General features: G+C 41.0%; 1 protein-coding gene across 1 annotated transcript in view; it reads left to right on the top strand.

Moving 5' to 3' along the window:
• Nucleotides 1-25,288, top strand: part of gatad2b (GATA zinc finger domain containing 2B) — a 49,642-nt gene extending 24,354 nt beyond the window's left edge. Inside the window, exons 2-11 of the mRNA XM_088404807.1 lie at nucleotides 2,019-2,399; nucleotides 6,078-6,207; nucleotides 6,505-6,636; nucleotides 8,848-8,976; nucleotides 10,167-10,325; nucleotides 11,976-12,345; nucleotides 12,956-13,158; nucleotides 13,977-14,084; nucleotides 14,896-15,103; nucleotides 15,672-25,288. Coding sequence (XP_088260933.1) covers nucleotides 2,020-2,399; nucleotides 6,078-6,207; nucleotides 6,505-6,636; nucleotides 8,848-8,976; nucleotides 10,167-10,325; nucleotides 11,976-12,345; nucleotides 12,956-13,158; nucleotides 13,977-14,084; nucleotides 14,896-15,103; nucleotides 15,672-15,808 — 1,956 coding nt within the window. The 5' untranslated portion in view covers nucleotide 2,019 and the 3' untranslated portion in view covers nucleotides 15,809-25,288. The remainder of the gene's footprint in view (nucleotides 1-2,018; nucleotides 2,400-6,077; nucleotides 6,208-6,504; nucleotides 6,637-8,847; nucleotides 8,977-10,166; nucleotides 10,326-11,975; nucleotides 12,346-12,955; nucleotides 13,159-13,976; nucleotides 14,085-14,895; nucleotides 15,104-15,671) is intronic.
• The last annotated feature ends 663 nt before the right edge of the window (nucleotides 25,289-25,951 follow it).

Consider the following 25,951-nt stretch of genomic DNA (forward strand, 5'->3'; position numbering starts at 1 on the left):
GCTGTGTCTTCTGTGTCTTTATTGCGTTGGCCTGGCACAGTGCCCAAAGCTAGAGGGGTGGGGTGAGTGGATGGCGGTGGGAGGGATTATGAGACAGGATGGGGTGGGGTTGAGGAGAAACAGGAGAAAGAGTGTGGCTTGTGTAGCAGCTGACTGAAACAGTCATTATATTATGTAAAGACAGTCGGTGGCAATGGCCGCGAAAAGGAGGGTGGAAGGAAGGGGGTGCCAGCTACTGACGTGCGGCACAAGGTCGTCCCTGATTGGCTCATCAGCACCATTCTCAGTGGCGCTCTCTAGCTCATTAAAGGTGGAGGCTCAGCAGAGCAAGAGCTTCTTGTGTTTTTTTTTTTTCTCACAGCAAATGGAGGCCACCATTCGGCTCCACCACTGCGTCACAAATTAATTAGTGACGAAGTAGTAACACGGAAGGCTTTGTTGTGTAATCATTACCGCCCCCCTCTGCGTTAAAGAGGATAATGTTGATGCGAGGAGGATACCATAAATGTCAGAGGGGGCAAAAAAAAAAAAAAAACTGTGATGGCACCTAACAGTCAATAAGGGCAAATGACGGAACGCAAGATAAATTGATAACGCTGTCATTCAAAGCTCTTTCTATAATTGCAAAGCATACATTTAGCTTTCGGTTTTGCACAATGTCAGGGTCAGTCAATAAGTTGACATTATTGTTGTTTGACCTCTGAGATAGTGCTTTGTCATGGTATACTGTACACCGACCTATAGAACAAGACACCAATGTCTGAGCCAGGGCTCGCCAAATGCAGTCCTTGAGGCGTATTATTTTCATATATATATATATATATAATTCTAAAAATATTCAATTGTGACGTCTCGTGACACAACATGGTGTTTTTGATATGGCCATTACATCTGCGACGTTCACCGACGATTGAAAATTTCCAATTACTGCAAAACAAGTAGCAAAGTGTTGACCAATCCCAAAATCTCGTCGGAACCCCACACACTGCGTGACAGTCCAGTGGCCTTGTACTTCTGTGAGGCAGGGCTAAAAGTTCAAGTTGGAGCGGATTGAGGTCAGATCGATTTGTCCTCACAGTTGCACTAAGACCAAAGTTCATTTGACACTGGAGAAGTTACTAAAACTAACGCTTGAATTGACATTTGAAAGTCTGCTATCGTAAAAGCACTTTGCTACTTGTCAAGGGTAAAAATGTGGAAGGCCTTTGCTGTGTAATGGCAAATGTTTTGCTCAGGCCTGTTGTCTTGTAACTTGTAGTTATCTAGATACGTCGAGTGTTTATCCCCTAATACTCACAAAAAAAAAAATTTGGAGCTTTTGTTCCACCCTATCAATCAAAAGACAAAGTATGCAGTGAGGTATTTTGATATGATGTCATATACCATCACATCTCAAATATAATTTGAAACATCATGTTTATTTAGTAAATACATTTGGAATTAGTTGCCGAATTTAACATGTTTTCAATAGATATTGGAGCATCGCAAGTATGGGCCTTTTCCCTCACAGCGGAAATCCCAATATTCATCACTGTCGAGTTCAGAGTACCAAGCTATTATTAGCATGCTCTATTTAACCCACTTCTGTCTGAATGATCAGCTGTTCATATTTTCTGATTATCCGTGTCACTGTGATTTATTTATTTATTTTTTTTACTGCACTTCTGTGAAGAGTTATACCTCATTTTCCACATCTGTAATTTGCTAAAATTAGTATTCACTTGTTTAAACAGGAGATTAATTGTGCCTTTGTTTTGAGGGATTGTTTTTACTGCATATTCCTCCATGTTTTGGTGCCCTTGTGAGTATGTGGGTGTAAATTGAGATGAACTACAGTGTGTTCAGTGACGGAACATGTCACCAAGTGTGTGACTCAGTGATACATCTCTAATAATCTTGGGTTGATTGTAGTGCGCAACAGAAAAGCACTCCTAGAAAGGAGAATGTCATCCATGTTTGTTTAGGGTAGCTTCCGCAAAATAGGCTCTTCTAACCATCCCGTTGTGTCCTTTTTCCAGGATGGAGCAGATGTCTGAGGAGGCGCTAAGGTTGAACTTGTTGAAGCGAGGTCTGGAGTCGCCCAACGAGCGGGACGAGGCCTTGGCCAAGCGTCTCAAAATGGAGGGCCATGAGGCCATGGAGCGCCTCAAGATGTTGGCGCTGCTCAAACGTAAAGATCTCGCCGACCTGGCGGCCCTGGAAGTCGCCGGGCCTCTGGGAGACGGAAAGGGCCCCGGCGCGAGCGCACTCCACCATCAGAGCCTCATGGGTGCTTCTTATGAGGAGAAGCTAAACGGTAGCCTGAGACTAGGCGGACACGGCGGCCACGTCGGACCCAGTAAGAATGGAAAGGAGAATATCCTGGATGAGCCGGTGGACATGAGCGCGGGACGAAGATGGTGAGGATATCGACAATGTCAGTCCGTCGTTTTGGAAAGTTTACCCATCGCTAGTCTGCCGGTCCCTCAGCAAATTATCAACGTCTCTTTCATCGTCACTTCTTGCACTACGCACTATGTAGACATTTTTTTCATTTTAATAGGAACTACTGCATACTTAAACTCTAACTTTCAGTTATTCCTGGGTGCATTTATGCTTGTTGCGTGTTAAGTCTGTGTATACTTCCGTGCTCCTAAGTATCTGATCGTTTGGGAAGCTTTAATTGGGTAATAAACCATTACCAACGGTGTCAGGTGACACAGGTGGTGACAATTACATGGACAGATTAAAATGGCCGACAAAATCTTCTGTTATGTCTGTCGTAGTCCGTCGTTTTTTAAATGTTTTCATCATCCGGGAGTCCGCCAAAAGGTCCGTCAGTACAGATGAACTGCCCACCTTTGGTAAATTTGCTATAAGGTGTTTTTTTTTTTTTTTGTAGTCTTTGTTTTTAATATATATTTATAGTTTCTATGACTGTATTTTACTGATTTTAATGCATCCGAACAAGTATCAAATGACAAGTCTCCTTTTCTGAGTCACTGGACAGTGTACTTGCCGAGAACTATCTAATATACTGTCCAGTGGTCCGTGTATGAAGATGAGATGTAATGACCAGGACTGTTGATTCTGGCAGACACATTAACCACTCTGGTTGTCCACTAAGTCCTCAGTACATTCTTTTACATTTCTACATCAGAAACGGTTAGTCACTTCAAAATTCAAGAGATTTTGTGGTCCTGCAAATCAAAGGTTCATTTGATTGTTAATTACGTACAAATAAGCATTTGCTAGCAACATGGCCAGCAAAAATGTAGGTATATAAAATGAAAATATAGAATGGCATATAATAAAAATAAATTCTCATTTTTAAGTTACCAATTATAAGATGCACCTATACTTTTGCCTTTCATTCTCGGGGGGGAAAAAAAGTGTGTCTTATATTTAGGGAATTATGGTAATAATATTGCAAATTTCCCCCTTGATTAGTCGTACAAATTATTGCAAATAATTAAAAGTACATTAGGCATCTCTGAATTTTAAAAAGCAGCCCACACGCTGTCACAGCCTTTGGCAATTATCGAAATTATCCCCGTTCACAATATTTTCTTACCTGCTGATTTACAGTCGATAATACAGTGATGATGATTTGCTCATGATTTCTTTCCAATTTTAAATGTCATTTCAAGTACTTTAAAATGTCTGAACATTTTCATACTTGATTCCGATATTAAGAGAGTAAAAAAAAAGCACAGTCCCAAACTGCAAAACGCTACAGAAAAACATGTTCTTTGGCGCAAATGACAAAATGGAAGAAGTACTTAAGCAATTCTACTCTGTAAAACTTTGTAATTGGGCAAGAAGGATCTTGCTGGTTTGGCTCACTACTCCCTAAGCTACTGTGCAATTATTAAAAAAAGGTTTTGGTTAAAATATGAGCGCATGATGACAAGGTTTTATAAAAAAAATCAAAGAAAATACATGTCATTTAATCAATTTCTAAACATATACTGCTGAAACCCTAAAGCTTGGTTATCACTGAGTCCGTTGGCTGAAAGTGCTTCTTTGGATAAAGTGTTAATGGCGTGATAGAAGAGCCGTAAGTCTGAATTATTACCTCTCAACTTCAGTTCAACTTTTAATTGAAGTAATGGGGGCAGTCTGCCACGACTGCAGACTGGGGGGGTGACAGCTGCATCAGTTACATAAATAGCATGACATCACACCAGTGCAACACATTGAAACTCACCAGTCAATTCAACAAAGAGGATTGCAACATGGTAAACAGTAATAACAATGGAGGACTTCCACATTTCAATTATTTGGGGGGGAAACATGAACTGAATTAAGGGGTGCGTGAATAGGGTGACCAGACATTCTGGTTTAACCGGGCAAGGCCGGGTTTTGAGCCTCGTGTCCCGAGTCCTGGCGGATTTTGCAAGCCGCACTCTTTTGTCCCACTTTTATGCAGTGCTAATGTAGTTTACCAGAAGAAAGAAAAGAATGTATTCCCTGCCACATCCATGTGCACGCATTGATGACGTTGCTTGGTTGGTTTTCTTCACATGAGGAATATACTTTATATACCCCCCGCTCCCATTTTATAATTTATTTAGCGCAGCAAAATCTGAACAGCCACACGTCAATTTAAATTTAAGTGCAGAGGATACAAACTTTACTGTATTGTCTCAACCCAGCAAAACAAAAAGATTGGATAATGCTAAGCGCATTGCCTTGTGTAGCGCTGTTAAACTGTCAACTAAGCTAAAATTTAGCATCAGCTAAAATAATCACAATAACCAGTCACCAGATTGACATGATTTTTTTTTTCTAATAATTATAATTAATAGTTCCTGAAGATAAATTATTGTGTTGTTTGTTGTGATGTCTGGAAACCCTTAGCATGATTAATACTGCTGCCACAATTGTTTTTCCGAACTGTTCAGGAAATGTTTTTAATCATTTTTATTATTAATAGTCATGCTCATGTAAAAATAACGTATTCTTTATCAAATATGTCATATTATATTTAGCCCATTTAAGAGACTTTTCATGCGAGAGTAACAGTAGAGCGGGAATGGATCAGCATGTGTGTTTCACACAGAGCCCGAAAGGGCATGTATTGTATGCATTCACACAGAGACAAAGCCTATACCTAACAGATAATTAAACCCAGACCCGACTATCTGCTTTTCGCTTTGACACAGCCTGTCTCATCGACTGTATACTGCTTCTGAATCCGGTTTACATTTTCACAAGGGTAGCTAGGCTTGTGATATAATCTGTGGTGCAGATGCTAACGTTACCTTGAACTTTGCTAGGGTTTTGTAAAGAGCCGTGTCATGGAAATTCAACTTTTTGAAACTGTTAACTATTTCGCACTGTTCATTTTTTTTTTTACCCTAAACACCCCAAAGGGTTATTTTCTTTCATTGATGTATTTTGAATAGCTATTTGCTTATTTTGCTTATTCTGAGTTTTATTGTACAGTAGAAAATGTCCAAGTGGCGAAAATGTGGGAGTACAAGGCCAGACAGTCAATGTTTTTAGTAAGTGATACACACGTAGGCAGAACTGTTGTTATGAGTACTGGTTTCCCGAGGGACCAATTTAATAGGAGGTACGGGTGTTAAGGTTTGCGCTCTCTTGAAAAGCATTTTGCTTTGTTGGCAACTCCAGTTCATTTCAAAGTCAGTAAAATGCCTCTTTTTGGCTTCATTTTTCACTATTCACTTCATTATTGATCGCTACAACATTAGCTTTTTTGTTGTTGTTTCGTCGTGATGCTCTGCTTTAGAACAACGTCATAAAAGCCACGCGGTGAGAGGCGGGGTTTCAGTGAACAAGCTATTTCGCTTCCTGGTTACAAATCCAGCCACAGAAATAACTCATATTTCATAAGAAAATGAATGAATTTCCAATTTGAAATGCAAGACATTACACTACTATTGCATTACAGTAATTACATGACTTTTGTAACGCATTACTCCGAACACTGCATGTGCCAATATCTTAAATGGAGAAACGATGACCCAGAGTGTCAGCTGCATTTTATGGCTAACCAACTTCAAACTCCAGTGTGAGTGCTTGAGTACATAGAAATTCACGTTGTCTCCTTTTTTGCCCCCCAAATTCAGCGACACAGACCAAGACAGACGAACACCATCCCCAGACGTCATCATTCTGTCAGACAATGAGGCATCCAGTCCCAGAGGAACACCTCGCCCCGAAGAGCGCCTGAACCATGCAAATCTGGACATGTTCAAGGTAAAGCACTTCCATCATCCTTTGTGCGGAACACGCGTACAGTAGCTTGCAGGAAAGTCCTTCGCTAATTAATTCGTTTTGTGTTGCACATCTGTTTTAACCCTGATTAACACGTCATTGCGAGGGCTGTCAAAAGTTCCGCCTTAATTGTTCTGGATTAATCAAGATAATTCGTGCGCTAATGGGACATTGCGTCAATAGATCATCTGCATGCTACTTTTCATCGTAAATAAGAATACGTTTGGGAAAATACGGTACGGTTGTTGTTGAACAGAGCAAACGATGTGTGCGTTGTAGGGTAAGACCGGAGAAGAGAGACAACAGATGATCAAAGCTCTGAGAGAGGAGCTGCGTTTGGAGGAGGCCCGCCTGGTGCTCCTCAAGAAGCTTCGGCAGAGTCAAATGCAGAAGGAAAATGTGGTGCAGAAGGTCAGTATATTTGGAAGGAAAGTGTCATCTTTCATTAGCTTATCTTTCCACTAATTATTTCAGTTTACAATACCAGGTGTCTTGGCGAAGTAGGCGGGGTACACCCTGAATTGGTTGCCAGCCAATCACAGGCCACACATAGACATACAAGCAATTGTACAAACAGAGAAATTTGCATGTTTTGTGGAATGTGGACTACCCAGAGAAAACTCATGCAGGCAAGGGGTGAACATGCAAACTGAACACAGTCAGACTCAAACCCACAACCATCCGCAATTGAGGTAGATGTGCTAACCAGTCTATCACCATGCCGCCCTCTTTAATGCCAAAAGGAAATTAAAAAAAAGGGGGGAGACCACAAGTAAACACCTCAGGTCAGGCAGCATCTTATCCAAATTGTTTTGTTTATATGTTAAAGGGATAGTGTGTAAGATTTCGACCGTTTTTGTTTTTGTTTTTTTTTTTTATATCACGGACTGCAAGGAGGTCCTGCAGGTCCTGCATTTACAATTGTCCATAGCTTGAACAAAAATGGCTGCCTCTGGAGTGCCACCTCCCATTTAATACAATTTAACGATAACTGGACTTCTAATTATATTTAAAACATACTTTTACTCATTGAGAACACATTCATTTGCAAGTTTTTAAAATTCACAATCATTTAATGTATTCCTTTTCAATCCAAAACGGTCTAAATCGTACACACTGTCTCTTTAAGTGATACAAGTCACATAAGTTATCTTCATCAAAGTTTGAACTTTGCCCTTAATCCCATACAATGTGCTTTGCTACATTTGTCCATAGTTTTGCGAGTTCACTGGATGCCAATTTTACATGACGCACATTTTTGCTTCTCGTGGGGTGGAGAGTGACAGAGAAATCACTTGCTCCGATCTTTTTTGGCCACCAGCAACCACAGTAAAAGCAACGTTTTGTTCGATTTTATTAGCAAAAGCAATCGAATGCACTGGCCCTTCCTGCGTAATTTTCTGTTGTAAACTTAACACAGCAGCACACGCTCCGACCGAGTGAGACGAGTGCACTGAAATGACCCAGGCGCGATGAAACGCACTTGAATGGAGTTTTGTTTTAGTTGATATTGCCGTCGGGCCAACCGTTCTTAACTTGATCGAACTTTTAACAGTTTAGCGAGTTCATCGGATGTCAACATCACTCTCTGTCTCTCTGTCTCTCGCTCTCTCCCTCTTCCCTCCATTTCTCCACGCTCCACCTCAGCTGATAATCATGCAACGCTTGGCCATGATATTTAGTGCCATCAAACCGTGGCATACCCTCTTTTGGCTACGGGATACTGTACTGTTTTGTTCCAACTTAGCCTTGCGAGCAATCCTCTTTGGAGGATGTAAAAAAAAAGGAAAGAGACGCATTTAGTTGGGGGAAATGTTCTTGACTGACTTAAGACTTAAAGCAAAAGCCGCATTGATTTTCAGTAAATGTTCGCGGTTGTATTTTGGGTTTTAATGTACGTGAAAATATGGTTTTGACCTTTTTGAACAAGTGCTTTCATTTTTCCTCTTGGTTTTGGTCTGGGGATATCAAGCAGTTTTAAATTCGACATTTAACACAATATTTAGAGAAAAATGCGATGTTATCTACAAACTGACCTATTTACTTTTTGATTTTTTTTCTGTAATGTCACAAGATAGCACCAAATCCTTGGGTAGTGGGAAGTCATCAAAGAAGTAGTGTTTTGTTGAAGTAATATACTGAATGACTGACATGACCGAGCGATATATCTGAAATGAGAGATGAAGATCTTTATTTGCTGGAAAATCAAGAAGTTTAGCCCGTGTTGTTCTTGGACAGAAGAGTTTCACTGCATGAGCACACAAACCTCCAATGCATCTTTACAAATTAAGTAAGTTGTAAGAAATTTATTTTCCAGCATGATGTTATTAGGGGAGTTTGAAATGACCAAGTATTTTGAGATCATAATTTGGAGTAAATCATTATTATTCAAATTATTATTGATGGCAATTAATAGCGCCATATAATTCTTTTGTACTTAATAGCAGTTAAGGTACTTTTTTTTTTTTTTATCCAGTCAACAAAGCTTTTTCAGATGATCTCTTTTGCAACAGATTTATTTTTTTATAGATATTTTTAAGGGGGATTCAAATACACCAATATGACGGGCGTACTTGTGTGTGACTTTAAAGTTTTAATTCTAATCATTTTGTTTGTGTGCAGGTGTCGGTGGTGCAGAATGCTGCTTCTTCTGGGCAACCCGCTTCCATGCACGGCTCCCCTGGACTAGGGAAGCTTCCAGTACGGCCAGGCATGCACAACCCGGAGCCCCAGAACCTTCGGACTGCACAGGTTAGTACACGTTGATGTGACATGTCCGTTTCAAATTTGACAGTACAGTGTGTTTTTGTAAAAATTAGAAATGTCGCCTTGGTATATTTTAATTATTTGAAACTCCTCCTCTATGCTAATATATAAAAGTACAAGGTGTATTGTACACCCCGCCTACTGCCCAAAGTCGGCTGGGATAGGCACCAGCAATCCGGCAACCCTAGCAATGATAAGCGGCTGTAGAAAATGGACGGATGAATTTGATGCTTTCAGATTAACCACGCAACACATAAATTATGCACATAAAGTAAACATAAAATGGTTCAACACTGGACCTACCATTACCATTTTCTACCATGAATATGCTGTCCATTTGGTGCTTGTGTACAGCCTTATATAATAGTAGCAGTTCGAAATGCAATTGTGTATCTGCTTTAGACCTTGTGATCATAATGAATTTGGGTGAGCGTGTGTGCATTTTGTGCGTGTGAGAGCTAATGAGCCCATCTCCTGCTGGAAGCCTTTGTTCTTGTAATATGTAGCCCTGCTCCTCCATTACATGTTGAGATTGTATTAAATATTCAGTGTGTGTGTGTGTGTGTGTGTGTGTGTGTGTGTGTGTGTGTGTGTGTGTGTTGAGCTTGCATTTGTGTGTGTGAGCTCTGTCTTGTCAGCTCATTTTGTATCTTCGATGATGCACTCCTGGCTTGTTAGTTGATTTATCAAGCCCTGACTTCCCTCTGCTGGCCGTTTTGTGAATTGCATCAGCCTACCCTACACCAGAAGCCTCCCAGTACACCACTGTTTGTGCTCCACTTTCAGTCTGAATGAAAGTATAAAGAAATGCAGCAGAGCGTGAAGGCAAAGTTTACTCTCAAATGATTATAATGACTACAATAAGAAAGGAAAAAAACAAATATATACTCTACAAGGGATATTAGCAGTGTGAGACCCACCTCTAGCTGTATAGGCATGAATATTTAGTAAACGCTATCAAAGTTATTCATACCACATTCAATAATAATTTCATGAAGTGACAGATGACAAACGCACTAACCCTTGAGCAAGGCACCATCCCCACCTCCCAGTGCACCACTGTTTACACACACATCTTTGTGGCTACAGTTTAAGGTTGACACTCATGAAAACTAACCATGCTGCAATTATATCTCATCGTAACCCAGCAAAATATCTTTTTACGCTGTCTCCAGGGTCACACAGTCATCAGGTCAGGAGCCAATGCCAACCTGCCACCCATGCTCATGTCCCAGCGAGTGATAGCCCCCAACCCTGCCACATTGCAAGGCCAACGGCTCTCCAAACCCGGGATGGGCCGCTCCAGTATGGGCAACGCTGTGAGCTACCAGCAGGTAAGGCTTAATTGGAGAAAAAAAATTCTCCAAGCCTAGTACTGCTTCTTATTAGGAGTAATCAAGGTCAGTAACATTTTTAGCAGTAAAATAAGAGGGCAAGGAAGTATCCTTAATAGAAGTATTTTCATGTTGGTGACTACTTGTGGTGAGTACTCTGGTATAGATCTGAAAAAAAGTGGTATCAAATACCCCTACATAACGTAATTCCCCAAATATACAACACACCTTTTTCACAAAGATGAAGGCCAAAAGTATAGTTAAAATATGCATGGTATGGCTATAGAATTTACATTGTTTCCAGTTTTGGTGCGTCCTGTACACGGTAACATCGAAAATACCAGAATTTACCCCTAAAATTAAGGGGTTTACCTCTTTACAGGTGCGGTATACGCTTACTAGTGATTTGTCGATTTAACTGGATGTAAAGTGACCTTTTAGTTGCAAGAATGCAATTTGGTGTTTACATTGATGAACTTGCGCAAGGTTAGGCAATTTAACCCGTACCTGAATAAATGATTAATTGCATAAAACACAGTGGTTGAATCTCATTTTATTTCTTGCAAGCCTCGATGTCCTTGATCCTCATTGATCCTCGCATCTCTCTATATACACATAGCAGCAGAAGAAATATCCCCTGGAATTGCAGAAGCAGAATTTAATAGAATCAGCGTGTAACTGTTAAGTAGTTCCTTTTGACTAGCAAGGTTCAGGTTAGAGTCTTTCACTGTGGCTGAGTAACATAATATGGAACCAAGGTAGGTCAGTTTGAGTCATTCAAAAGATGAAGAGTAATTGTTAAAAAATTCCTGGAGAATGTTAATGGAAGAAAAAAACCTGACTTATTCTCTTTGGCAGTATTTTTTTTTGCAGGGATGTCATGCCCTGTCACTTTTTACGGGCTTTTACAATATAGGTGAGGATGGGCCTTGAAAACTTAATTGCTCAGCCTTGTTAAAGCAAGTGATGAATCTACTGAAGTGTAAAATCTCATCACTTTCACTGTCTAGACGAAGCAGACAATCAGGTTATTCTTCTGGCAGCACGAGTATCACAACTATTAATATACCAATCAAGCGGTTTGGTATGTCCTAACAGGGTGTGCTAAATGGATGCAATTATCAAGGCATTGTATTCTGCAGATCATTTTCTTATTTACATGCAGACATGCCAAAAGCACTCACGCGATGTACTTACTTTAGTACAAGTAGCGTTAAAAGACTAAAGTAGAAGTAGGGATTCAACTCTTGCAAAAGACTGCAAAAAATGTAAAGTAAAAATGATTTCATGCACTACACTCAAAATGCTTAAACTCGCATTGTGCTCTTACTGAAGAGGAAAAATAAGACAGCTCAGGATTTTTGCAGACATTTATGCTGTTAAACATGTCCCATTAGCTTTGCTAATGCAAAAAGACTTAACAAGAAAAAAAAGTGCAGTACTGTACTTCTCAAAGGGTGGGGGGTGGGGGGCACGGCCAGGGAAAGTGGAAGGTGAGGTGTAATTGCAATTAAAAAAGGCTCGGCGTCTTTTTTTTCAATAAGGTTGAAAAAAATATCAAATAGTTCCCATTGCTGATTTGCATGTTGCCTTCAAGCCACAAAATGATTGTCATAATCGAGGCCAAATGTTTGTGTTTGTCCTACATAGGCCAGCCAGCAGGTGGCAGCATCCCAGCGATCAGGCTCCAGCGCCATGTACATGAACCTTGCCCACATGCAAGCAGCGGCGGCAGCGGGGGCCAGCGGGGTAGCGGGTAGCCTGGGCGGAGCCTCGGCCGTCAGCCCGTCCAGTTTGTCCGGCTCTGCCAGCGGAGGGGTGAATTCCATGGCGGACCAAGCCAGCAGCCAGGCTGCCGCCAAGCTTGCCCTGAGAAAGCAGCTGGAGAAAACGCTGCTGGAGATCCCCCCGCCGAAACCCCCCGCCCCGCTCCTCCACTTCCTGCCGTCGGCCGCAAACAGCGAGTTCATCTACATGGTCGGCCTGGAGGAAGTGGTGCAGAGCGTCCTCGACAGTCAGGGTAAGCGTCTTCATCCCGGGATGTGGATGGAAAAAGGTGACGGCGCGGGCCTTCCGGATGCTAATGTCCATTTACCGTACTTAAGCATAACCGTGGCATGCGTGACGTGGCACGCACACAAGCTCCTCCTCCAACTGATGCGGCAATCGTATCGAGTGGATATGAATACCTACTTATGATCGAACGATTGGCTTTTTTCAGGGCTGATTTTTCAGTAGTCGAGGCCAATATTTAAAGCCGATATTCATTTCGAGGAATCTGTCAGAGTGATCATTCGGTATTGTTGTATTTTTCAACATAACATCAACACGCTTGCATTATTAAATCCTGCACCAACACATCAGTAACATGCCTGCTTGCGTTTACTGGTAGACAGTGCCCCCTGGTGGTGAGTAAAACAGTTCAAACTCAAAATCAGTACTTTGATAGGCTCTTCTGTCTACCTTTGTTTACTTTCATGCATTATTAGCTCTATTTTTTTTTAATTCCCCCCATGTGACTTTAACAGGTTTTAGCAAGTCAGACGATAAACACTCAAGGGATGCTTGATGAAAGTTCAACCACCGGTTGAATGTGGAGAAATGACACACTCTTCGACTTTGATCCACAGGTAAACTGCGAGGCACGCTTTCCCGCATGGAGCCTTTCTTCTGTGCCCAGTGCAGAACTGATTTCACCCCCCACTGGAAGCAAGAGAAGAGTGGGCGAATCCTCTGCGAGCAGTGCATGATGTCCAATCAGAAAAAGGCTCTCAAGGCAGAGCACACTAACAGGCTGAAGAATGCCTTTGTTAAGGCTCTGCAGCAGGAGCAGGTCAGCATCAAAGCATCCATGAAAACATTCGTCTCGTTATCGGGAAACCTCTTGCTATAGAGATCGTTTCATTGCATCACGTTTTCATGTAGTATTTTTTTTTAATGCAGTCATTCCATTTTGTGTCACTTTTGAGGCATGTTATGACATTAGATACAAATGTTGTAAAACTAGCAAGCGTTTCAGTCAATCGGGCCCGCTACGGTTTGGATTAGAGATTAACGAAAGGGGAGGGGTGGACTTCCAAGCAAGTCGACTTGTACCTGGAGAAATACGGCAAGTCGTTAGATAAACTATATTTCTTATTAATTTATTTAACTTTTATCTTAGCAGAGGTCTAACCTTAACAAAAATCATTAATAGTGATTATTGCTAGTGTTTGTTAAAAATAAGATCAAATCATTAATAGTGAGTATTGCTAGTGTTTGTTAAAAATGGAAAGAATAATAACCTAGAAAAATAAAATACTTGCAAAAATATATAGGGTGAAACAAATAATTCATCATTAAAAAATCTGGCGTTTATTATTCTGTCAATTATCTGAATCTGCTTCTGAAGAAATGGATCGTTTTCTGTATCGTTCAGATCTAGTTTGGGTGAGTAAATCCCTATCATGCTTTCATTAGGCATTTAATAAAAAAATAGAATTCTTTGCAGGATTTGATTATATTCCCTGCCTGACTGATATAACAGAACAAATTTATCAGAGTCGCACTCCTTGGTGAAAAAGAGCCGAAAGAGTGCCGTAAACATGTCGCTGCATTTGGGTACCGCTTGTATAAATATGTCTTCCTAAAAAAAATACTTCTGCATTTTAGGAGATTGAGCAGAGGCTGCAACAGGCGGCCCTCTCGCCCAGCTCAGCCCCCAGTGGCCCCAACGCCTCCAAGACTGACTCCTTGATCCGACATCATGCCCTGCGCCAGGTACGCCACCTCCAAAACCTACAAAATGTCAAATTGGAGCTCACTTAAATCCCAATTGTTTGATACGAACCTCACTGCTCAAAATGCACATCGCGTATTTTCTGAAATCAAGGTTACATCATCTGTATTGCAAAGTATCTTTTGAGTCCTTTATTAGTGGATTAGTTGCATGGGATAGGCCTCATACCACATGTAATTAATACATTCTGAAAATATATTTAGATTTGGTATGAGATCCTTCGGACAGCCTAATGAGACAATTGTGGCTGTGGTTCAGAACCACAAACTTCCTCTTAGAAGAAAGTGTTTTTTTTAGCTAGTCTGCGTCAACAGAACGCACAAAAGAACAAGTTCTGCTTGTAAAACAATCGGGCGTGTGTGCGTCAAGGGAGCGGGCGGTTTTGCGTGACGTTAGGAAAGCCAGGACAATATAGCGGGCGGTTAAATCCGGTTCAAACTCACCTGAGCAAGTCAAGTGGTATGTTACGATACCGTGTGTCAAAACGGAGCCCGGGGCAATGAAGCAGCCGGTTTACGCCGGTTTATACTCACCCGAGCGAGTTGGCTCTATGTTTTGAATGGAGCCTTTGAAGGCAAACAGTTGTTTTAGTCCTCACTTGGACAAGTTGAACGTTTTATTACGAAGCCGGCGAAAACCGAGCGGGCGCTTTGATGCGGTTGAAACTCAACTAGGTGATTTAGGTGTCGTCACGAGAGTTTATTCGTCGTTCCGATGCCCGCCCAGTCCAACAGAACCGTTCGCTTTAAATTCACCTGCATATTAAAAGCACTCAATCCATTTTCTACTCAGGCTCCTCAGCCGCAGGCTTCTATGCAGAGAGGTCTGTCCAATTCTGCGCGGGGTGTCCTGTCTAACTTCGCCCAGGCCTCTCAGCTGTCAGTGGCCAGCAGCCTGATGGGGATGAGCGGCGCCAAGCACTGTGGCAGCAGTGGAGGCGGCAGCAGTAGCGGCAGCAGACTGCAGCATGATAGCCGGCGCCAGATCTACAACATCCCAGGTACCTTTGTGCCATATCCACAAAAATAATCCAATTAAATGGTGTAAGTGATGCTCAAAGTTTTTTGTTTGATATTTTACGGATAATGTGAAAATAATTGTCACTTCAGCCACAAAAAACGGGCCTGCGTCCCCGGGGTGTGTACACTTTTTTTTTTAAAAGACATTTTATGAGACATGCAAGATAATTTCATGGAGATGTTGGTCTTCTAGGATGTCCAACTTTAGAGGTTCAACTATACCAGTGCTTCGCAATTATATTTTGCCCCCCGGGAAAGCGAAACTTTCAAGCCCCCCCTCACTCGACGCACTGATGATGAATAGGATTATCTCGATAAAATGTATATAAAACGTATACTTAAACCTGTATCCTTTTTAACATTAATAAACAACTTTTAATTATTTTCTTACAGCATTTATACGGGTTAAAGCTTAGTCTAAAACAGAAAAAAACAGGCGCACTTTGTTGAATGTAGGACAGAACTGTTTAATGAAGCACATGAACCAAGTAGATAAAATACCGACATTTGTATGTCAGTTTTGGAACAAACTCTTCTGTGTTTCTACAGGGTTAAATATCGCCTATCTGAACCCAGCGGCGGTCGGCGCCCACAAGAGCTCCAGCCTAGCAGACCGGCAGCGAGAGTACCTGTTGGACATGATCCCGCCCCGATCCATATCGCAGTCCATCACAGGACAGAAATGAGCTCCGAACAGCCCGTTGGCCCATCTGAAGACCCCCCCCCCACCCCCCACCTTGGGCCCTGTTGTCCTACCCCACATCGAAGCACTCCACGATCAGCCCCGAGGCCCCACTCATCGCATGCAGTGCCTGTCCATGTGCCTACCTTAAACTGACCATTTCCAAATCCACTAAGTCACGGCAAAGACGATAAAACGTCAATACATCCCAAATTGAATTCGCGGTTTTCGCAATTGAAACTCCCATTATCGCCACTTTTTTTTTCTCCTCTTACTTTTATCCTTTTTAAGTATCATTTCATGTTTCTCTGCCATTCCTCGACATCAGGAAAAGGCGGTTGGATTTTTTTTTTTTTTTCATTGCTCCTCTCATATGTAAATCTTAGATTGGAGTATTGCTAGTAACAGAAGATCTGCAGGGTGCATTCTGGTTACTATGCAACTTTCATTTTTTTTAGTCAACATATACGGCAGTCAAAATGGAGAATCCTGGTCCGGACGATAATATTCGGCTACCCACGGCTCTGCTTGTTCTTCAAAAGAAAAGGAAACGCCCGCTCTTAAAAGGCTATCTCGTTAGCGGCACATGACACTGAGGACAGAGCATCCGCATTCGTCATCTTCTCATCAAAGTGATCAAGTTAAGGGCATCCCAAGTATTAAATTCCCTCCGCCGTTAATGCTAACCAAGGGGAAAGGACTGACAGAAGGATGCTGGCATCTCGGAGAGAATCCCAAAATGTCCTCCTTTGCTCGTTGCCGTCACCCCCGTCAAGCATTGCTCATTTCCAAGGTGGGCGGCCGTCTCCTTCTCCAGATACCCCCACTTCCATAACGGACGTACCTGGGACCGAGGTTCTACGCATCATCAGGACTGAGCGACACAGCTCCAGCAGAACAATGCACGCTCCGGAGAAGGTTTGGGATCTTTGCCAGTCGGCCGGAGAACATGGCCGACAAACTCATCCAGGATTCAGAAGGAGGAAGGGTGCGGATGCGATGACCCTCCTGCTTCCATCCTCCCAAGCAAGCCACCCACCCACCCTTAACTACCTTTGGTTATGCACAGACTGGACCCTTTCTACCCAGCAGCTCGTCTTTCACATCAACACGTTCTTTAAATGTGAAAAAGGACTCCACTCCTGAAGGTGGAAGCACATTTTGTGCACCCCAACCAGATTCTGTACCTACAAACCTCGAATTCTGGTTTTTAGCGGTTATATTTGGGATTATATTTTCGGATTCTTAGCCCCCGCCGACCCCAAACCTTCCCTGCGCCCGATATTTCCCTTTTTTGTTTTTTTTTTTCTTTCTTTTTTTGCGGCGTCTCCTCTTGAAACGTCGGCGGACCTGAGAGGTCTTTGCCTTCGGGAGACGATAATAATCAACAAAGCTAAAAACAAACAAAAAAAAAATATCTGTAAGGATTATGTATAGATACCTAGCGTCAGAGGGAGGAAAAAAAAAAAAGGATGTGGATTATATCTTTTATGGGAGAGACATGGATCAATCATTGTGTGCATGTTGTGCACACAAGTTGCCTCACTCCAGAGGAGCACTTTGCATATTTCCGATTGGAAAAAAAACATGTTTTTTTTTTTGTTTGTTTTCTTTTTTTTTTTTTACCAAAAAAAAAAAGAAAAAAAAGAAAAGAATGTTACACATAAGAGTCTCTTAAGGTCTGGAAGCTGGCTTAGGGCCTATCAGAGAGTCACAGGTTTTAGGGTTTACTTCTAATGTTCTTTGGCGGTGTTGCTCTTGGAATGTTGGACCTCAACTTGCATGTCGCTGCTCCCTGTTGCGGTTTGTTTGACCCAGCCAATGAGGAAGCTGCTTTAGGCGAAGGTAGACGCATGAGTGCACTCACCTGAATTTCTCCATCCAAGTCCAAACTTAGTTGTAAAACTAATTCATATCCAGAATGAGAATTGATTAGAAATGGTGTCAGAAAGGATTTCCTTATTTTGCCTGCGAAAAAGTCATTCTCGGTTTTGCCGGTTGACATGCATCGATAGTGGGAAAAAAGCCATCCTTAGCTGTTTGGGAAGGAGCGTAACTGGCCAAGTTGCATTAGCTGGATCATTTCAGGAACGGATGGGATACCGAGCAGGTCTTTTTTTTTTTTCCTTAGCGTTCGTTTTTCCACGTTCGACTTCAAATCCATCCCCGTACAATTAAGACGAAGCAACCTCGCAACTGATTTGCTGTTGTTTTTCCCCGTTTTCTTGCCTGTGCACCTCGCTTATGAGGTGGATTATCAAAGCACTCCATCCATCTGCTCCTGGACTGGCCCCTTTGTCAAATTTTACAACACTTTGCGACCCTCAAGTTAAAAAGTTTGCCCGTCCCTATTTTAAAGCGTAAAAAAAATGACAAAGTCCATAGAAAAGAAAACAAAATTAGAGCAATTTGGTCCTGCTAAATCAACAAAAGTTACGCGTAAAGGATGTCCATATTCCATAAATTCTTTGCCGTCAAATAGCTGTACGCAAAAAGAGTAAATTTCACTTTCAGATTAGCTCGACTTTTTTTTTTTTTTTCTTCAGCCAACCGACTGTGTAAAATCTCAATCACGTTCATCTCCCCGGTAGCTCGAAACCGTCGCTCTTCTGCGAAAATATGGAACCACCTCACATCATTGCCTAAGCGTGAGGGTGGGACCATGTGATGCAGCGTGGAAATCATTTTTTTGGAAGGTCGAACCAGTCGGTGCAGCTTTCAGACGTGATTCCCCAAGGCGTGCATTCTGGTTACACGCGTTAATTGCAAGAATTTACATATTTAAACCCTTCAGATCTTATTGTTCCTTTTGGGCCAATAGCACCGTCTCCACAATGTTCTTAAAATATTTTAAGCACATTACTTGCTGATTTTGGAAGTTTCTGTCATTATTTTGGCATTTTATGCTTACTTTTCTCCGTACCGAGTACCTAGAACCTCAACATTACAGTCAGTGTTCAGAAAAAGTGCAGTATTATTCCCGGAGTTTGGTAAATGATCACGGAAATCGGGACAGTTCTCGGTGAGGCCCGTCAGCGTTTCACTGAAAGCCAGCAAGAGCTCTACGAATTTGTGATCCAGTTTTTTGAAATGAAAGCTAATGTTCGATGAACACACGCGTAGCGGACTTGGTTTTAGGCAAGAATCCGGTAATAAATCCAAGCGGACAGAGACGGGTTTTGGTGGGAAAGCAATTTTGTTACTGGGATGATATGAGCGGAATATGTATGGGAGATCCTTTTTCCGTCATACCTCGATTACGAACGGTACACACCTTTCTTCTCAAAGGCTTTGCGGCGTACCAAAGTAACTGTACTGTTCAGGGCGCGTTTGAACCACGCCGGGACCTTGAATGCTGCGGTCAGTAATAATGGTCACATTCGTGGGAAATAGAACGTTAAGCTACATCAAGAAGAGCCAACACGAAATGCTGGATGCCCTCCATTGTTTTGTTGATTGTTGCACTTCATGCTGTCATTATATAATTAGCTTATATTGTTTTGCACTGGCACACCGATCGAAATGTCGCTTAACTTGCGGTTGGCCTGTTTTGTACTCGGGCTGTGTTCACATTTGAAGTTGGTTCTCTGGTCTTAACTTAAAATGAGAAACATACATCACGGTTGGTAGGCTTAGCTTTCGCATCGGCGTTGTTTGCCTCAAACCAAAAGTTGCCCGGTGACAATGCGTAAAAGTGGTGATCCGGTTTCACAAAATCTCAACTGGCAAAACAATATCGCTTTGTCTTAAATCACTTTCGAAATAGGCGCCATCACAACCATAAGGAAGTCTAGAACGCGGGTGTCAAAGTCGAGGCCCGGGGGCCAGATCCGGCCCGCCACATCATTTTACGCGGCCCGCAAAATGCTGATTTGACTCCCGAGTTTCTGGCTAAAATTCCAACCTTCCAAGTTGTCTTCAACGTTCACACGTTTTGGGGGATAAAAAAACAACCATTTTTTGTTCCCAACATCTCCTTTGTACAGTTTTTACCCGCCCCCGATTTCCAAACTAGCTAAGTGTGTGATTAACTTAAAAATGTATTTGACAGTTATTCCGGCCCTCTGACAGAAACTTAAAACTACCATGTGGCCCATGATAAAAATGAGTTTAAAACATGGAGGATACCGGCCCTCGAGGACTTCGGTTTGACCTACGGTCTCGAAAATGGTTTGGCTTGATGGTATCCACGTATCTCCACCGGGCGTTCCTTCAATCCTTCCGACGTCTGTAGAAAACCGAGCAGTTTTATAACTTGCGTGTACTTTAAACCCTATTTTTTATTTCTGCATCTTTTGCGGTCTCTGTCGCGTTATTTTTCAGGGCTGACCCAAATCGCGCCAGCAAAGCCAGACACATCTCGTCCGTCGAGTGGTTTTATTTGGCACACGTCCATCAAACTTGAGTAAACAAACAACGCTGTTAAGCATTATCATACCAGAGGTAATTTTAACCCAACTAAACCTGTCAAGTGTGAACACACCCTCGGGTTTTTTTCGGCATCTTTTCGTGGCATGCACAGACTATTTTCTCAAAGATGATCCTCGCAACCTAACTCTGCGGTACTTCTTGAGCTAGTTCAAGTATTGCACTTAAATTTATATACGAGCATGATTGACTAATACGTCAGTGAATATTTGCTTTCTTTCGTAATCCGCAGGTCATCCCTGAATATTCAAACAAAACCTTTCTGACGAAGAACTAAAAGAATTTCAACCTCAGCACTTAGTTTCGACGAGTATATGCAGAATCCGCCTCACGTATCTGCCTTTCAGCTAGCGACTCTGCGGCAAATGCTAGCGGTTTAAGCTAAGGTTAATAAAGAGTAAAAGATTACTTTCAGTTGTTTATGCTAACTCTCTCTTGTTTTACCAAATCGAAATCATTTGTTTTGACAAGTTTTTGCAGCGCGCCGCAGTCACGTAGCCACGTAGCATGTGCTAGCCGATTGAGCTACGGTAATAAAAACGTTTAAGCTATTGTTAGAAAAAAAAAAAGTATTCTTGTTGAGATAAATTCACAAGACCTAAAGCCGCTTAAGCTAATCTACGACATGGATGCGGCACACGACTGTCACAAAAGCCACCTTTCGTTTGGGTTTGCAACTCGGCTGATTTAGCGAAGCCAAAAAGTAAACGATACTTTTAAAGAGAACTCAAATGTTCTTGGAGCTGAATTGGACGAATGCAAAACATAGCACTTAGTATGTCGCGAACCCTTCTACTCCAAAGTCAAATAGAAACCTTTTTTTTTTTAACTCGCAACTCACAGCCGAGTCCTAAACTAGACAAAATAATAAAGTCGTTCTAAAGAGCTGATTTTTTTTTTCTTGTTGAAGCTCAGCCGGACGACTCTAAGCTGCCGCAGCAAATACGTTTGACGAGTGTGTGCCAGCTTTTATTTGCGCGAGCAACTCGTAGCCGCTTGGTAGTGTTTTAAGCTAAGCTTAAAAGTAAAACAGTAACTTCAAACTATTGTCTTAGAGAACCAATTACCGTAATTCCCCAAAAATAAAACACACTTTTTTTCCCCTCCGTAAAATGAAGGCCAAAAACTATGGTTGCGTCCCGTTTTTTATTCGCCACCATTTATCTGTCGGCTAGGCCGAAGCTGAGTTTTGACGCACAAATGTACATTTTTACGCCGACCGTATTCTTACTTACGATAATTAACGGCAACGGCACGAGCAGATATCAGTTGGCTGTTAGCGACTGTTGCAGCTAGCAATAGCTCGTGTTAACTGAGGTTTCTACGGCATTTTCTTCAATAATAGAAGCGAGCAGACTGAACCACCGTGCGAGTCCGTCTTTGTTCACATACACGAAAATTCCTAAAACGGAGAAGATCATGAAAAAATTATATCTCAAGCTGATTCAATTAAAAAGTATCAAGGTATGAACCCCGTGTGCATCGGAAGTTGTTGGTGTGTATTATACACCATAACGTAGGATATACCAGAATTTGACTCCAAAATAAAAGGTCAGTCTTGTACACAGGTGCGTCTTGAGGAGTTACGGTATTTTTTTTCCCACAGCATATAGTTTTAACAAGTGAATACAGCGCCTCACAATCACGCAGCCACCTTTTTATATGAGTGCAGCTCACATCCGTGCGCTAGTGAAAACTAGCGATTGAAGCTAAGCTAACAGCCAGGTTCACTTTTTCCCAGCCGTTGAATTTACTTGTTTTTAAACATGAACCTGTTCCTGTGCTTTTGTCATTTGTATGGTGAACACAAAAATAATAAAGTTAACTTTGGGCCAACAAAAGTGAGTTGAAGTGTAACAGCCTCCCTAGTTGATAGAGCCACTGTCTACTAGACCATGGGTTGTTTTTTTTTTTCCTTTTTCAAAATCAAAGCAATTAATTGCAGAAAATACAACGGAAAAAAAACTTTTTTCGTTTGTGGTCGGATATAATCATTTTAGCAATCCTCTTGAAGGCACTCATTTTTTTTCAGACCACAAAGTCGCTGAGACCTAATCAACAGTGCCTCTGCTGGTTGCACCCAGGTAGTACACTCATTCCCCAGCCATTGCGATTAATCATCAATCTACATGACAGGTGTCAAACCCGAGGCCCGGGGGCCAGATCCAGGCCGCCGCATCATTCTACGTGGCCCGCCAAATTCTAATTACGACTTTTAAATTTCTGGCTAAAATACCACATTTGCTTGCTTTTTTTTTTCAGCTTTTACACTTATTTTGTTACCAACCCCCTTTTGAACGGTCTGATTTCAAAACGTGTCAAATTGATTTGACTTCACAGTGGCAATGGCCCCCGTCATGGTCTACATAACACTTCACGAATTGCATAATCCATCATTATTCCTATTCTTTATGTACAAGATTATGGCTGCCACTAGCTTTGTGTTTCTCCGCTCAAATTGTATAGCAAAGGGGGCGCGACGACGATGATGACAAAATGATGCTTGAACAATCCATGGCTGTGACCGGGTCACGGCATTCGAGCGAGAGGAAAGTCTTAGGCCAAGACTCTGAAACTACCTAAAAGAAAAAATGTAAACGACACAAAAATCCATTCTCATTGAGTTCAAGAAAATCAAATCAATTTTCCCTTTCTCGAAACCCTTTTCCAAATATATTTTCAGGATTTTTTTTTTTTTCTGCCCAAAGACGGCTGGGATAGGCAGCAGCAAGCCAGCGGCCCTAATGAGGATAAGCGGCTATAGAAAATGGATAGATGGATGTTTATTTTTTTATGTTGGGGTGAATTTTTAATACCGCCTGCCATTTGGTTTTAAAATGATCACGCATCTGCCAAACTAAAAGTAATACTGAAAAAAAAAACAAAAAAAAAAACTTTTCTCTCTCGGAATTCTCTGTTTGCATCCACACCTTTGTATTTTGACGAGGAATTATTTCAAATGTCTTTTATTTTTCGTTTACTTCCGGCAACCGAATTCCTCTTCTGTTATCTTTTACTTTCTATTGCAGTTTAAAAAAAATAAAATAAACAAATGTATTGACTATGAGATAAATGACACGATATTTGCTAGGTTTGAAGTAATAATGACTTATTGTACATAAGCATTTTCCTCCCTTGTACTGAAAAAAAAAATTAAATGGTTGTATATTGTGTAGAAAAGCAAACAAAAAGCCATGAATATTGTGAAGCTTGTCATTTCGTTTTGTGATCACTGTGTATTATTGTGTAACAAATGTGCAAAACGTTTGGGATTCTTTTTTTTTTTTCCTCCCACTTTTTTCCTCTGCTTCTCAAAATGGACTCCCTGGATGTATTTGATTCCATTTTTTTTTTTTGTTCTGTTATTTTCACTTAGCAGTAAAGTGCACGTTAATAGATGATATTATCTTGGGGCGGCAATACTTGAAATAAGTTTGTTTCATTCGAAATTACTTGTAAACTTGCTCTGGGTAAAAAAAAAAAGAAAAAGTGTGTTTGGGTGAATTAGTTTTGAGATAATAGACAAAGATGGTGCATTTTGAGATGTTTACAGCAGTTTGTGTTTATGTTTGAGCACTCCTGCATGTATCCAGGCAAATATGAATTTGTTTTCAATGCCAATCGCTGAATCGGATGCAATAACATTGAAATTAATACGATTTCATGCCTTGTATAAAGCAGTTTGCTGTCTAAAAAAAAAAAAAGATACACAATAATTAAAAGTGCTTTGGGGATGAAGAAAAAAAATGCTTATTTTAAATTTTGCAGTCGGTTTTAATCCGTTTAATAAAACTGCAAACAAATTTCCCTAAAAGGGCAACGGATGTTTTGTAGTAAATGTGTCAAAGCACCCTAATGTCAATGTATTGACTTTAAATTTCTGATAGTTTCCACTCTAAAAACGTTATATAAATAAAAAAAAAAAATTGGGTTAGATCACGGGTGTCAAACTCAAGGCCCGGGGGCCAGATGTGGCCCGCCACCTCATTTTATGTGGCCCGCAAAATACAAATTCTGACTTCAAATTTCTGGCTAAAATACCACATTTGGAAGTTATCTTCAACTTTTTTGTAAACAATCCCCCTTTTGAAGAGTTCCTAGATTCCCCGTACAAAAACTATAACTACAACGCGGCCCATGAAAAAAAACAGTTTGACACCCCTGCATTAGATCAATCTGACCTATTAAGTTAAAGAAAAAAACCCCGAAAATTGGGCCGATCTTTTTTGCCGATCCAATTTGCTTGATTTTTGACCCAACTGTTTTAAGATTGTAAGCAATTGTTCTTATCTACACAAAGAAGTTTGCATGATAGCCAAGCATGCACAAAATCAGTCCTAAAAGAGACTTCCACCAAAACCCGCGTTCACTTTCATCTGGTATCGTCATCGCTTGCGCAGGGAAATGTTTAGTCGCTAGCTCGTTTAGAGTCCACTTCCAAAAAATTTGCATCATCTTTGTGTTGCTGCAAAAACATTTGGGGAGGCGAGACACAAACAACGAAATGAAGCAGAGGTGAATTTACGTCATTTTGTTTTTGGTTGTTTGTTTGCTTACATCAATCCTGACCTTTTGCACATACTTGGTATTTAACGGTCTTCAAAAAAAAAAAAAAAAAGTCAATGAAAATAATGCTGTTTGAATACTGCCAATTGATCGACAATTATGCATTGATTAAAAAAATAAGCTAATTTTGGAGGAAATAACTTTGTAATATTTATCTTGCAAGCTATGTTTAATAAAGGTTGAAACAATTTGCTTCCAAGTGTGACTTAAAAGTCCCATTGGCCGAAACTTTTTGTTTGATTGCATTTTCACGCCTTTTCACTGGAAACGTCAGCAACACGATAATTCTCAGACTTCCTGCAAGGCAAAACTGTTGACCAAAAGCAATGTTTGCACTAAGTAGTCATAAGATAATTTGACACAAAACAGACATGTCATTTTTAAAAGTCATAAGATTACGAGAGGAAAAAAATCTGTTAATGTTAATACAACCATGAGACCAAAATGTTATGGCTAAATATCTGCATTTACAATAAAAAGATGGAAAGTTGCAAGTCTCAAGTTGCGTTGTTATGTGGGCGACTTGCTGGGAAAATTTGAAATCAGAGGTGGGCAACTTGCTGGTACGACATTCTGTCATCATTGGTCCATCATTTTTTTTCACCCACCACTAGAGGGTGACATTTGATTTTTTTTTTGAATGGTCCATCATTCGTCAGGCGCTGGTCTACTTCTAATTCCTTATTGTGTTTTAGTACGTCAAGTTTACACAATGTCTGTGTTCTACAGTTACACTGCAACTAAAACACAACACAGTAATATAAGTGTAACACGAAAACTAAGCCCGCTAATGTATTTAACCTTAGGCTATAATACACCATCATGTTTAATGCAGGGGACTCGAGTGCAATTAGCAATCGTGTCCACTGGATGACTACAACTACAGAAGAAGGTTTCATTACCGTTTGTCTAAATAATCTGTCACATACACTACAAGTGAAACAAAGTATTGCTGAAGTTGAATTTACTCAAAAATTATCTTTATTTAGGGAATTAAAACAACTCCTATCTTGCATTGGTTACTTATAACACTGCCCCAAATGCTCTTATCAGCATATCAGAAAACTGAAACCAGGACAAAGAAATGAACAAAATATGAACAGAAATATACAAATAAACCTCCGGTAAAGTCAGTTGTGTTATAGCTGTGAAT

This window comes from Hippichthys cyanospilos, chromosome 21, assembly GCF_059441005.1.
Source record: "Hippichthys cyanospilos isolate Australia breed blue-spotted pipefish chromosome 21, RoL_Hcya_1.0, whole genome shotgun sequence".
NCBI lineage: Eukaryota > Metazoa > Chordata > Actinopteri > Syngnathiformes > Syngnathidae > Hippichthys > Hippichthys cyanospilos.